Source organism: Osmia lignaria, chromosome 14 (genome assembly GCF_051020975.1).
Source record: "Osmia lignaria lignaria isolate PbOS001 chromosome 14, iyOsmLign1, whole genome shotgun sequence".
In the NCBI taxonomy this organism is placed as follows: domain Eukaryota; kingdom Metazoa; phylum Arthropoda; class Insecta; order Hymenoptera; family Megachilidae; genus Osmia; species Osmia lignaria.
In genome coordinates this window covers 1,278,448-1,291,225 of record NC_135045.1, presented here as the reverse complement: position 1 = coordinate 1,291,225, position 12,778 = coordinate 1,278,448, and the positions used below count along the sequence as shown (strand labels likewise).

At 38.4% G+C, this 12,778-nt stretch overlaps 1 protein-coding gene across 5 annotated transcripts in view; it reads right to left on the bottom strand.

Annotated features, from left to right (window-relative positions):
- The window catches only part of LOC117609197 (very long chain fatty acid elongase AAEL008004), a 28,219-nt gene that overhangs the window by 3,377 nt on the left and 12,064 nt on the right, over positions 1–12,778 (bottom strand). For 3 of the 5 annotated variants that reach the window (XM_034335214.2, XM_034335215.2, XM_034335212.2), the window contains exons 2-6: positions 4,834–4,986; positions 3,097–3,287; positions 1,382–1,465; positions 694–750; positions 476–581 (exon numbers count right to left, since the gene is read on the bottom strand). In XM_034335214.2, the coding sequence (XP_034191105.1) occupies positions 476–581; positions 694–750; positions 1,382–1,465; positions 3,097–3,287; positions 4,834–4,891 (496 nt within the window). In that variant the 5' untranslated portion in view covers positions 4,892–4,986. Of the gene's footprint in view, positions 1–475; positions 582–693; positions 751–1,381; positions 1,466–2,608; positions 2,690–3,096; positions 3,288–4,833; positions 4,987–12,778 lie in introns of all 5 variants that reach the window. The other 2 variants (XM_034335216.2, XM_034335217.2) reach the window with 2 other exon arrangements.

The following is a 12,778-nucleotide window of genomic DNA, read 5'->3' as shown; positions in this document are numbered from 1 at the left end:
ATAGTGTCAAGGAAAAAGGATTAAACTTCATTCAAGCTTAATTAAAATCGAACTAAATTTACGAAACATGACTTGTTTCTGTATTTCAGTTACAATGACTGTAGGCGATTTTAAAGCAAGGCCCAAGAATCATGGCCGAGTTACACCAGTAGTCGTCATTGAACGAAGTATGCAATTTCAAAGTAATTTTCAAACTGTTTTAAATAACTCTTGTTCCCTCTTACTAGTTATTATAGCTCGACAAGTCGTTAAAACTGCAAATCACTGCTCTAACAAAGGAAGAAGTTGAATGTTTGTAAGCGTCGTTAGCAATGAGTTAATTTTAAGTCAACTTCAACTTCTGTTTTTATGCAGTTTTTTCCTCCTTTCGTACGATACCATCTGTCTGAGAAGGGTTGACATTTTCAACTCATTTGCATTCGTACAATCATTGTCATATTTTTAATTAATTTAGAAAAAAAGATCGCGTACGTACCAGGTGTGAATTTAACGCCGAACCACACTGACATTGGCATGCAACCATGATGAATAACGTGCAACGTCGACACGTGATCGTTCTTCTTCCTCAGTACGAAGAAGATCTACAAATTTTGTGTACAACAAGAAAAATCTTAGACCAACACGAGTTATCGAAGGAAAGAGAAATCATAAATTGCGATGCAAACATTTATTCGAGATTAGCGGTCTACTTACCGTGTCCATGAATTCCGTAAATTTGGAGAAGTAATACCACCAACAAGCGTGCACCATCTGCGCTTTTCAAAATTTTTAATTAGATAACATTCTTTATCATCATGGTACAATGAATATTGAGAAGCAAATCCTCCAACGTTTAAATATTTCGAAAAATTTGAAAAAATTGCTTCGACGATAGGTCTGGGTCAGGATTGACCCAGTATCACTGAAAACTTCGAGGATTTGCTTTCAATTTGCAAGAATTACGTCGATAAACAGTCACTGGTGTCACTTGTTCTGTGTATATCTGTTGGACTATCGAATAAACAATAAAAAAGGAATTTGTAAATGTTGTAATTGTCATCGTGTAATAAAGGTAGTTTACTGTGTCATCTTTTTTTTTTGTTCACGTTTCGTGGTGTGTTAAGTGGCATTAATTGCATAAAGCGGCTATATCAAAGTGTGTTAAGCTTATTACAATAACTACAGTGTATTCTAATACTACTGAAGAAATTTTAGTGTTAATATAAGTTGCAACTACAAAGTCGAGTCATATGAACTTGTATAGAATAATAGAGGATGCATGAGAAATGCAGAAGAAAATGTATCCATTGCTTTTCAATTTAATCACAAAGAAATATCTCGAAAATGTGTTTATGAATCGATGTAAAAGTTTGCGATGTTAATTTGGGGATAGATCACCCACCCTCATTGTTTGGGGTCGATCGCTGTAGTCTACGGGTTGACACCTTAGAGAATAGTCGCCAGTCAGCCAGCCGGATAATCCTATCTGGAACCACAACCGCCCACAGACCATACTCCGATCAATCAAAAGAATAAACAAATCAAAGATGAAAGAGCAGCACAAATTATTTATAAATATAGTGTCGAATATGGTGGCCTTTTTTTAAGGAAAATCTGATCTAGAGATAGGAGATTCCAAGTTTAATAATTGATTTATTTAGCAATGTATGAAGCAACCAACGTACATAGTCAGCCTGGAATGTTTTCCCTAAGGAACAAGGTGAACCAAATACTCGTTTCATGTAACTTAACCCAGACTAACTCAAGCATAATGTATAATAACTCTCGAGTATCGATGTAATTAGTGGAGCTTTCTCCTAGACCGTCATTTTCCTTAGGGAGGGTTAGCGTGCTCGACACTGTACCTGCTTCTCCTTACGGGCATACTCTACATCCACTAATCCACTACTTAGCAAGAAGTTCATGCCTAATGGAATATTTCAAATACGGTGCTGAATTGATACCAGTGAATACGTATATATACTCGGTATTTTTAACACTGGACATGAAAGATAAAAATGGAGATAGGTATAATCCAGTGCAATCGCTTTTACGAGTATTTATACACTTATCATTTTTATTCAACAAAGAAACCATTACTCACCGATTTGAATAAAACTTTGCGAGTTTATAAGTTTCATTTAAATAGGTAAGTACAGAAAACTGTTAGTAACAGATAAACAAGCGAACATAAAAGAAAAAGTCAATTGAAAACGAAACAGAAAAGCACGAAGCGTTTTAGTGTAATTTACTCGTTCATCGCAGGCCGTTTTCCTCCCTTGCCTTGGTCGACTACCTACAAAAGCCACAAGCTAGCACCTTTAAATACGTGAAACGTTTAATCGTCGACATATGCGTACACGTAGCCACAAGTATTCTATGATTAACATAATTTACTGCAAGAATATATACAGAGACTCGTGTGGTCACAGTCGGCCATCAGTATGCAACTATTTCTGAACAATTTGAGAAACAACGTTTTCTATTTGCTTAAATTTTTCCTATGTAGCCTCGTGTACGCAGGTATGTATAATTGAAGAAGAAGAATTTGGCATTCGTTGAAGTTCGTCTCGTTGAATTGGTGGTCGATGATCGCTCATCTGTTGAACGAACGAAACATTGAACTTACCCTCACCGCCGTCGGATTGTTGCTATAGTCCACCGGTTGACAACGGAAACTATAGTGGCCCCACCATCCTCCCATCAGGCACTGTTGTTTATCGTTATTCGATTTTTTTTTGCAAAATTAACCACTTGTTTTGCACATTCTTTTATGCCTAACGAAAGCCGGTCTCGAGTTCGAAATACTTTCAAAAATTTAGTTAACACTTTCAAGAAAAGTATCAGAAAAGCGACATCGTCGTTATTCATCCCCATGATTTCGAACTCGACGACTCGATTCAGACATTCGACGTTCCCGCCAGAAATGAAACACTCATCTCTCTGTTCACTGTTTATGGATAATAGACATATCGGTTCGGTGCATGCAACAAACACGTATGAACGATATTAAAAAAAAAAAGAAAAAAAAAAAGTGTAAAAATGCAAAAGTGAGCGAGAGACAAAGAACAAACAGACGTAGAAAAGCGGGATACGCGATTGAAACAGGGTTGTTACCTCATAGAACAGCCACGCGGAGAACAACATTTGGAATAGATTGTAGGCTATCAAGGCGTTCTTTAATTGAAACGGTTTCCTATTCTCCATCCATTTAGGGCCTAAAACTTTGACCACGTATACGTAGCTTAGGCAGATGAACAGCGTTGGGAACGGTGAACTCATCAGGAACCAATTCGTTGTCCTCTGATCTGGAAATGAAAAACATGAAACAGAATGAATCGAATAATTAGCATTTTAATTATTTCCTTGGACGAAAAATATGTTCTATAAATACAGGGCGATCAAACGGTTCCTTTTTGAAAATAACCCGTTCGAAAGGTATCTGTTCACTGAGGTAAAAGTGTAACAGCCTCGACCTTGAGGTTTCTTCACTCTCATCCATACCCTTTTTGTCCTTCGAAAGTTCAATCAACTACCGCGTCGTTTGTGCTCGAATCAGTCGTAAAATTTGTTTCATTAACCGGTCTTTGGTTGAAACGACCTTGGACACGCCTCAGGGTGGTCGTGAATCATGGGAGCCCATCAAATTTTTTCAAAGCTTCCTGTATTTCAGACCTTCACGATGATTTTAATTAGCTATTAATTTTCCTGACATGAATCTAAAATGGAAAGCCAAAGATCGTGACGATTCGTAAGGTTCAGTTTCCACGTCGTGGAAAGTTTTAAAATTGGAAGATTCAAGAATAAAGTATCGTGTTTGCCTGTTTGCGCGGCAGAGAGAAGCATCAAAATCTTCCTTGAAAAGCGGCGACTGTTTCTTCGAATCGCATGAAATGAATAATTCATTTTCGGTGCAGCTACCGTAACACCGCGACCGAATGACGTTCGTTTAACCGCTACGAAATTCCATGTAATTTCAACCCTATTTTTCATGCTTGTGCGCTCATCGAAATCTCCAGACTCCTAAGCATCTCCTCTGCTAATGGACGCTCAATATCATCTTCCAGCGAACGAAAATCTTATTCATTTTTTGTTTACACAGATCTGAACACCTTTAATTAAAAACGTAAAAAAAAAAAGTTATTAATTTAGAAATTTGGAAGGAAAAAAAAACAGACGGTAGGTAAGCGGCGAAAGTTGACGAGATTGTGAAACAGGGCAACGATTAATCTATTCGAATTAATGTTACAGCTGAAGTTTCTGAATTCAACAGGCTATTATGGAGTTTCTTTTTTTCGTATTGCGAGAATTTTTTCGTTGTTTTATGTTTCCTGCAAGGAAGTCTTCGAAACTTGTGTCCTGATTGCGATAGGAGACGAGTGTGTTTGCATTATTTTTTAGGAGAATTTTTCGCAAGGTCATGGTTGTGCAATCATGGTGAAATCTACATGCGAAAACATGTGTATTTTAAGATAAAATCTTTAGAGGGTTTTAAAATTCTAGAAAATTTTCTGAAGTTCTCCTTTGTATTTGATTTATAATAATTGGCAACGCACAATTCTTTCATTTTGCAATCCAAGTTTCTTTTATTATTATTTACTTTTATTGATCGAGTGTAACATTTCCATCAATATTTTGAATAAAGTTGCAAAATCTTTCAATTTACTGAAAATGTTTGTTCAATTAACGGTAAACGATTATCGATGAAACAAACATCTGTCGTTTATTCAGGTAGCCGAATAAAGAGATCACCCGAGGAAGGGTTAATCTTCGTTGACGAGATAATAAATTTGACCTCAGACGATCAAAGATTTTTACGTACTGTATATTTATAAGTCTGATTTATAAGCTTACCTGCATGTTTGTCGAGTATCTCGTGGAGCCGGTCCACGTACTGCATTACAATCGACATCTTTCCTCCTTGTCCCGTAGGGATCCTTTACAAGATATATTCCCGACGAATAAATCAAGGGTGGCGCAGCTTTTCACCAACAGACTCGCGAGTTCCTGAAACAAATGAAGAAATAAAAAAAAACCGGTTATCATGAGATGCAATGAGGAATGTCAATCCTGAAATTGTATCACGACCTCGTTCTCTGTTTACTGTACCAAAAACCTTCGGCAGACGCCTGGTATATGGCCTGATTTTTGATTTTTGATATCCTTAAGGAAAGAAGTTTTCTGTTGGTCTATTAGTGCGAACGAGGGCAGATATTACTTAACACCAGCTGACCGATCAATCGGTTACATAAAATATAACCGATCTGTGTCATGATTTTCAGCATGGCCATTGAATTAGAAGCGATTTCGCGCGCGCGTCGCCCAAAATCGGTCCGATCCGAAATTCACCTCGTACTTTCGCTTACGAAAGTGAGCAGAAAATTTTTGTTATGGGTTACACGGACAGGACGCTGCGCAACTTATGGGCCGACCATGAATCGTCACGGCCTTGAACCATTACCAACAAGCTTACCTTTACCGTTTCCAACCGACCAACCTTCGAATTTCACTCGTCAACGATGCTTCGAATCTGCGAATACAGCTAATCACTCCGATCTCTTTCTTATCTATCCGATTCTATCTCTAACCCCGATTAATCCTTTCATTTTAATTAATTAATTTGCCCTCGTTCTTGGTTTTGCAACATTCTGAATGTTATCCTACACTATGATTACTCTATGATAAAAACATTGACTAATTGTAACTGGTTCCGTTCGTCCCAGTTATTTCCTCTGGTAACGGTCCGAAGGACGTGGTAAAAAAAGAAAAAGGAATAACGTGGGTGATGGTTGGTAATTAATTACGTCCCTGAAAGCCAATGGCTATCAGCGTGTACATGCCACACGATAGACGATGGTTTGGTAATCCGTTGAATTTCGCTTTCAATACAACTCGGTCGGCGAGAGAATTCTCGCCAAGGCCAATCGACAACAGACTTGAATGGGTGTCGTCATTTATCATCGGTCAGCCGGTCGCCGATTTGTACAGGAGGCGCTTAGACTACGATTCTCTCACTACTCCAACGTATATGTACGTTCTCCAAAAATAGTCATTTATTATTTCAACCCCTAAATCGCGATGTACGGTCTGACTAAGGGAAGCCTCTGTTGCACCCTTGTTAAATGAACGCCATCGATAGCAGATAGGTCAAGGTGGCACGATACATTCATTCAAGTGTTATCCAAAATAATCTGGACATCGACGAGTACGTTTGATCTTCGATAGATCGGATCGTCCTGTGTTCTCGCTTGCAAAACGAAAAGTCGAAAACGCGTCGAGCAAGCGAAATACCTCGAGAAATATATTGCGAAAACTGTATACATTATAATGGGCCGGGCGCAGAAAACGGGCCACAACACACTGGTGTGTCTTTGCGCGCAAGTTACGCAAGGAAACGCTTGCTTTACTCGCTTCTATATACACTGCCGTCCATAACTTATCGAACACTCTAAAATAGAATACACTTTTTAAAATTCGACCAAATTGGAGTTGAAATTTTTTGAGAAGCTATAAAGATTAATATTCTAGATGACGTGATTTTGTCGCGTTAATAAAATTACAATTTGTCGCGATCGCACTTTTTATAATTGTTTGTTTTGAGCTTGTAATGAAAATCACTAGATTCGATTGCTTATAACTTTTAGACGCGTTGATTGGATCTCGATGAAATTTCCAGCATGCATATAGCTTAAGTTCCCAATTTATATTAATTTTTATAGCTTCTCAAAAAATCTCAACTCCAATTTGGTCCAATTTTAAAAAGGGTATTCTGTTTTAAAGAGTGCCCGGTGACTTATGGACGGCAGAACCTGTGTCTCGGCGCTGGAATCGTCATTAACGATAGGATGAACAAATCACTGACCTCAATATGCACAGGTTAAATGTTTCGATTCACTGGTAACAAACTACGCGCGATAACTGACCCACAACGTTGCAAATTAATGTACTTCGCTTTTTTAATCGTGATACATCTTTTGATCATCGATAGAGAATCTTAATGATTCAAGTGGATTATTGTAAGAAATCAGATTTTAGATCATTGGTTTCTTAAGATTAGAGGAATTATAGAAATTATTCTGAATAGCATTACTGTCCTAGTAATCATACAAGGTAGATATTTGATAATTTATCAGCATCAATATTGATAAATTTGTATATTATCAAATTTAAGGCCACTTCAATTTACAAGTATATTTATCAACATCTAAGACTATTGATGTTGGTGAAGGACAAGAGTTTTATCAAATGTGATACTTTCACATGTAAATCCACTACTAGGGAAAGAAGTAGTCGGTTTAAGTTTCCCGGAAACTTTCAAGATTGCAATGAGATCATTGCTCATACCCAGCAGTGACACAATCGGTATTTATACATGTAAGAAATCTATATTGTGACCAGTGTACAATTCTGTTGCGTGCGAGCTACTATTAAAATCACGAAGAACTTTTCTATTTCGGAATGAACCTGTGAACCTTCCAAAATTTAAAGTAAATGAAGGGAGAATCCTTCCCTAGCCCTTATACAAAAGAAGTGTACGTTGCTCTCGAGTGTACTTGTGCTTCCTAATGACAATTCTACTTGGAAAGAAATAGAGAATGGTGGAGAAGATTACTATGTACAAAGTGGGTATAAATCTATGCTGGACATGATCACTTTCACGCTGAAGATTCTCGTGAAATTTCATGTCCCCGGACGAATTGTACGAGATTCTGTGATTTAATCAACTTTACATACCAAATGAGCGAACCGTGTCGTGAAATAGAAAATTATATTCGCTATTTCGTACTCGCCGTGACACGATTCAACGATGTTATAACATCCCTCCCTAATCCCGATAGGGAAAGGCAACAAAGTGGTAGATATCTGAGAAACGTCGAAAACATTGGCAGAAAATTAATTTTTTCACCTTGAATCAACGGTATCAAAACATCAAGGTTTCTAACTCCTCATTCCCAAGCGAGTTCCTTCATTTCTTCATCGAGAAATCCTTTGCAAACCTTCGCAATCTATATTCATTTCGACATTCTGCTTCTTGGAATAAATTAAACACCTGATAATATTAATAAATTATATTTTAGAAATACTAGGCTGCTGTATATTAAACGACTAATTTCGAAACATTCAGGGTCGTTTGAACTTCATCCGCTGTGTAAAATTCCACGCTCCAATTGAACGTCATCGTTCATTAACCTTTCCAGTGTTAAATTATTAAGAATCCGAATCTGAGTGACATTTGAACGTGAGCTTTGAAAAAGAAAAACATCGAAGAACGGGCTAGAAGCGAGTCTTGCTGAAATCCATCGCTAATCGCGACGCGTATCGAGGATAGACGCAAACGTGAAACCACTTTCACGATCCTCTTGTCTTGCCTCAGTTTGGATATGTTCCAGTAGCGATTCAGAGGCCTCGAACTATTCGAAAAGTCTCGTTTGCCGAATGAGCGATTTCGAGGTGGTTCGAAGCCTTTTGCTGACCGAATTTTACGAGTTACAACCGGTTAGATGAAGTTGTTTTAATTTTCTTTTCTCGGACAAATCGTAGGATGGAATTCGAACTTAATTCAGGCCAATCTTTCCATATTGCTACACGATTCAGGCGTTGATACTTTTTGAGCAAATGAATTCTCTACTAGTCGCGTGCAGAGGAATGATCTCTCTTGCAGTAAATTGAAAGATGCCGTGCTAATGAAAATTAAAGGTGATAAAGCTTCGCTTGCTACTGCTCGCGCAATAAATAGGGCCATGACTTCGACGACTCGATAGTCCGGGGAGTTTGTACGATAGCTGCAACGTCTTTATTTAACTCGAACCGGAGCCAGCGGGTCTATTCGCGCCCCGTCGCGGCTAAATATACCGTCACTTATTCCAAGCTGAACGAAACGGAGGAAAGGATCATTAAAAGTGGATCATCGATGATAGTTATTAGAAAATTTCGTCAAAATAATCATCGTTGTGCCACGAACGAATTAGATGGCAGTTGCGACATAGGCAGAACGGTTTTAGCGAATCAACCGCTATTGATCATCGAATAGAAATCTTAATAACGAAATTTCGCCTTGACGTGTTGCATCAAGGTTAATTCACTGCTATTACGTTCTTCAGGATTGGCACGTGGTCGACTGGCCATTTTTAGCAATGCCATTTTCTACGTTTTCCCTGAAGACGCGTACAATGCTCGATACTGTACTGTCAGGTTCGTGGTTGCAGCTGGGCGGGAAAGTCGAGGGCGCGTGGCTCGTTCGCACCTCTATGAAAGTGCAAGTGTAACTACTATAAACGACGCAACCTGCTGCTGTTCTTAAGTAACACGGAGGCCGTTGCGCGTTTCAGTAATGAAACATAGAAATAAGCAAGAAGAAGCGAGAAAGGAGATGGTGCACGTTAGAAGGAGGAGCGCAACGAGAGAAAGGAGTAATCAGGTGTGCCTCCTTGTTGACACTAGAGGAAAATTGCGGCCAAGTTATTCCCGAAGAAAAGTAAAGGACGTGGTTTCCAGTCGAGTAATCGTATCTTGGAGAATACCATTTCGATCATTTCATTGGGTTTCCTGCGTTTCTACAGGTGGAAAAGTCTTTGACGAGGGGTCAGATTTCATTCTTTCGAAGTTAAATTCATACTATTACGTTGAAGTGAATAAGGATTTAAAGAAAGTACTAGGATAGGCCATTCACTTCTCCTTCTAAACACGCAATCGTCTTAAAAGCGAGATGAACTGAAGCCACGGCTAATTGCGATTCTCGATACCGCGATGCGACAACCGTCGGGAAAGAAAAGAAGAAAGTTCCTACCAGCGGAGAAACGTTTTCTTACCTAGCGATAGAATCTTAGATAGAAGTCGTTCAAGTTTGCAGACCTCTGATTGCGAGTAATCTAAATCAAACTATCTGTTATAGTTAAGAAAATGAATTCGCGCGATACGTAGCAATAAAACAACGATACGTGAAATCGTCGAGACTATGTCGAGGTCAGGTTAGTTTCTGTATTCAGTACGCTAATGAAATGCGTAATTTTGTCGTACGCGGAAAGCAAGAGGATGATTCGAATCATTGGCAATGCGTTCGACAGTCATTCGAGCCCAGAACGATCGTCTTGCAATCTCATGTGTTTCGAGAATCTCTCTCTTTGTTTTATCATTATACTTTAATAAAGATATGACATGCAACGAGATAAAAGATACTTGCTTCTTGATAGAATTAAACGAGCATACTTCACGTAGAGGAACAATTACCGAAATTTTAAAATGATCACCGGTTAAACGTGAAACGGTACCGAGACACGTTCGATTCCACCATTACGTGATATATTTTGATAATTAATGATCCAAAAAACGACATAGCACGTTCGATCGAAAGGGAATGCTCGAATCAACAGTTTATCGTTAACTCGAATGTTGCAACAATTCAGATCACCAGAAATAAAAATATGTTCCTCGATCACGTCAAGAATCTCGTTTCAGATTTTTAACCACGCCGCTTGCAACATTCAACGAATAACATAAAATAAGTGGTGGTTAACGTTAGTAGAGCAGAAAATCGTAAACTTATCTACCACGAGTGACGTTTTAATCATCTATTTAACCGGTTCTCTCTGTTCTCTGCCCCTGCACGGTGTCGTAAAAGACCCAAATACATAGACAAGTCCAATATTTAGATATTGCGTGCAAAAAGTAGTCACTGTTGCATTTAGTATCTGGCTTACTCGTAAAAAAGCTATTTCAGATATTTAGTCAAACATTAAAAGACTCAAATTTGAGTGTCTTTTTCAGAAATTCATTTGTTCAAACATTCCAGTAGTTTCATTTAAGTAACGACTACTATTTTGCATACTTTCTAAATGTACGAAGAAGAAAAAAAAAGAAGGAAGAAACGATTCTTCGTCCAGAAGAAGGCTACTTCAATCTCATAAATCTATTGGTACCCTCAGGAAAGAAGATTAAAATACTTTCACTCTTAACCACTGTTACGAATTGTCTTCTCTATACGTGGTGAATTAGAAATGCCATAAAAGAAAATCGAATTTAATTCGTAATCGTTGCACAATCTTGCCACGACAATGTCGATCGAACTGAAATTTTACAACTTCGCACGAATTTCAAAATTCAAGGAACTATACTCGAAAGATCACCTTGAAAGATCACGTCTATTTCCGATAACAATCCTCGTTATTCGTTCGTAGAATTTAATCGAGGAAGACGGTGTCGAAGCAAGAAGATCGATCGATTTTTTTATCCGTTCCAATCATGATTCGTTGTCTATCGAATTGCTAGCTGCACCTGCGGCTGCAGGGAAAGTGCATAGCTGCATGCGTCAAGTTGCAAAGCGTCTAGAGCTGCCATAACGCTTTAATGGTACTGCATGGCGGGATGTTGGTTACACAGAGAACGGAGGGAGGGAGGGAAAGAGAATCCTCTTATGTAACGATCGTATTAAAGTTCTTTCTTAACGACACCGAACGTACAGCTACCAACCTCGAAATTATTAGAAGGAGTACAACGAGAATGCTAACGTACGTGTTAAATCATTTATTTAGCAAATTTCAGGCATCGACTCGCGATAGTGATCGATTTTCAATCGAAGTCACGCGAAGTCATCCACATCTGGGTGACCTACAGCTCATCGGCCATCTTATGGAAAAGAATTTCACTTAAAGGTAATGGTATTAAGTATCATTCGACCAGTTCAGCGTGGAAAACTGTCGACCCCACGAATTCTTTTTTTGAAACTTCCAGCATGGAGGTTTTGAAATCGAATGCATTTTATCAACGTCATTCGTGCAAGGTACCCATTAACGTATGGTACCTAATTAGTTTTTCTTTTTATTTTTTATTTTTCCTAATCTGCTCCATTCGGGGTACGAAAGTAATCGACCATCTGGTGGGATGTTTAAAAAGTACAGAGAGAAAGCAAAACTCGTTTCGGCGTGTTTCAGAAAATTTGCCAAGTGTCGCAACGTCCTCTCGCGTAATAGCTAAACAGATAAGTTTCCAACGAACGTGTATCGAATGTTATCAGAGAAATCATCGATTTTTGATCAATTTCGGCACGCTATGTTTCCATAATCTCTCGCGTTTATTACACCGAGGCATGGAAGCCGAAGACGATGGTTCGACTTCTAGGTACTAGAGACTTCGACATCTCGGACCACCCGGACAAACAAACGCCATTACTCTAATCGTCGGGCAAATACCTGTAATATGGTTAGAAAAAAATGTCACCTTTGTTTTAAGCGAGTTAACGACGAAAGCATGAAAGATGCATCATGCTTTATCGTCATTGCAAATTCATTGCGAATTACGCGAGCCAAAAACTTCCGTATCGCGCGTGTATCCAAGGCTTCGAAAGACGGAGGTCGGACGTTTAATTTGTTGTTTCGCAGCATTTGACCGATGCTATCATTCCACGCACGACGTCACTCTTGTCAGAGAGACACGTGCATTATTAACCGAAACATCATGAATATGCATAGCGGATTAAAAACCGCGATCGATAAAACACGTTTCCAAGATATACTTTTTATTACCTCTCTATCATTTATAAATATAAATTGTATTTACATCTTGTAAAACGTAAGTTGATAAGGCGACGTGGAAATTAGAGGGACCGAATAATCGTTAACACGTTGATATGATTTAATTGAATACATTACAAACGAATTAATGTTTCATTACCTATTCCACCAGTAAAATTGACGAACACTTTCGCTAATTCAATTGCATGTGTGTTGATATTTTAATAGTCTTCAAATAAATTTGGATAAAAAAGTATTGTTAATCCATAGATAATTATAAACATTTTAGCATC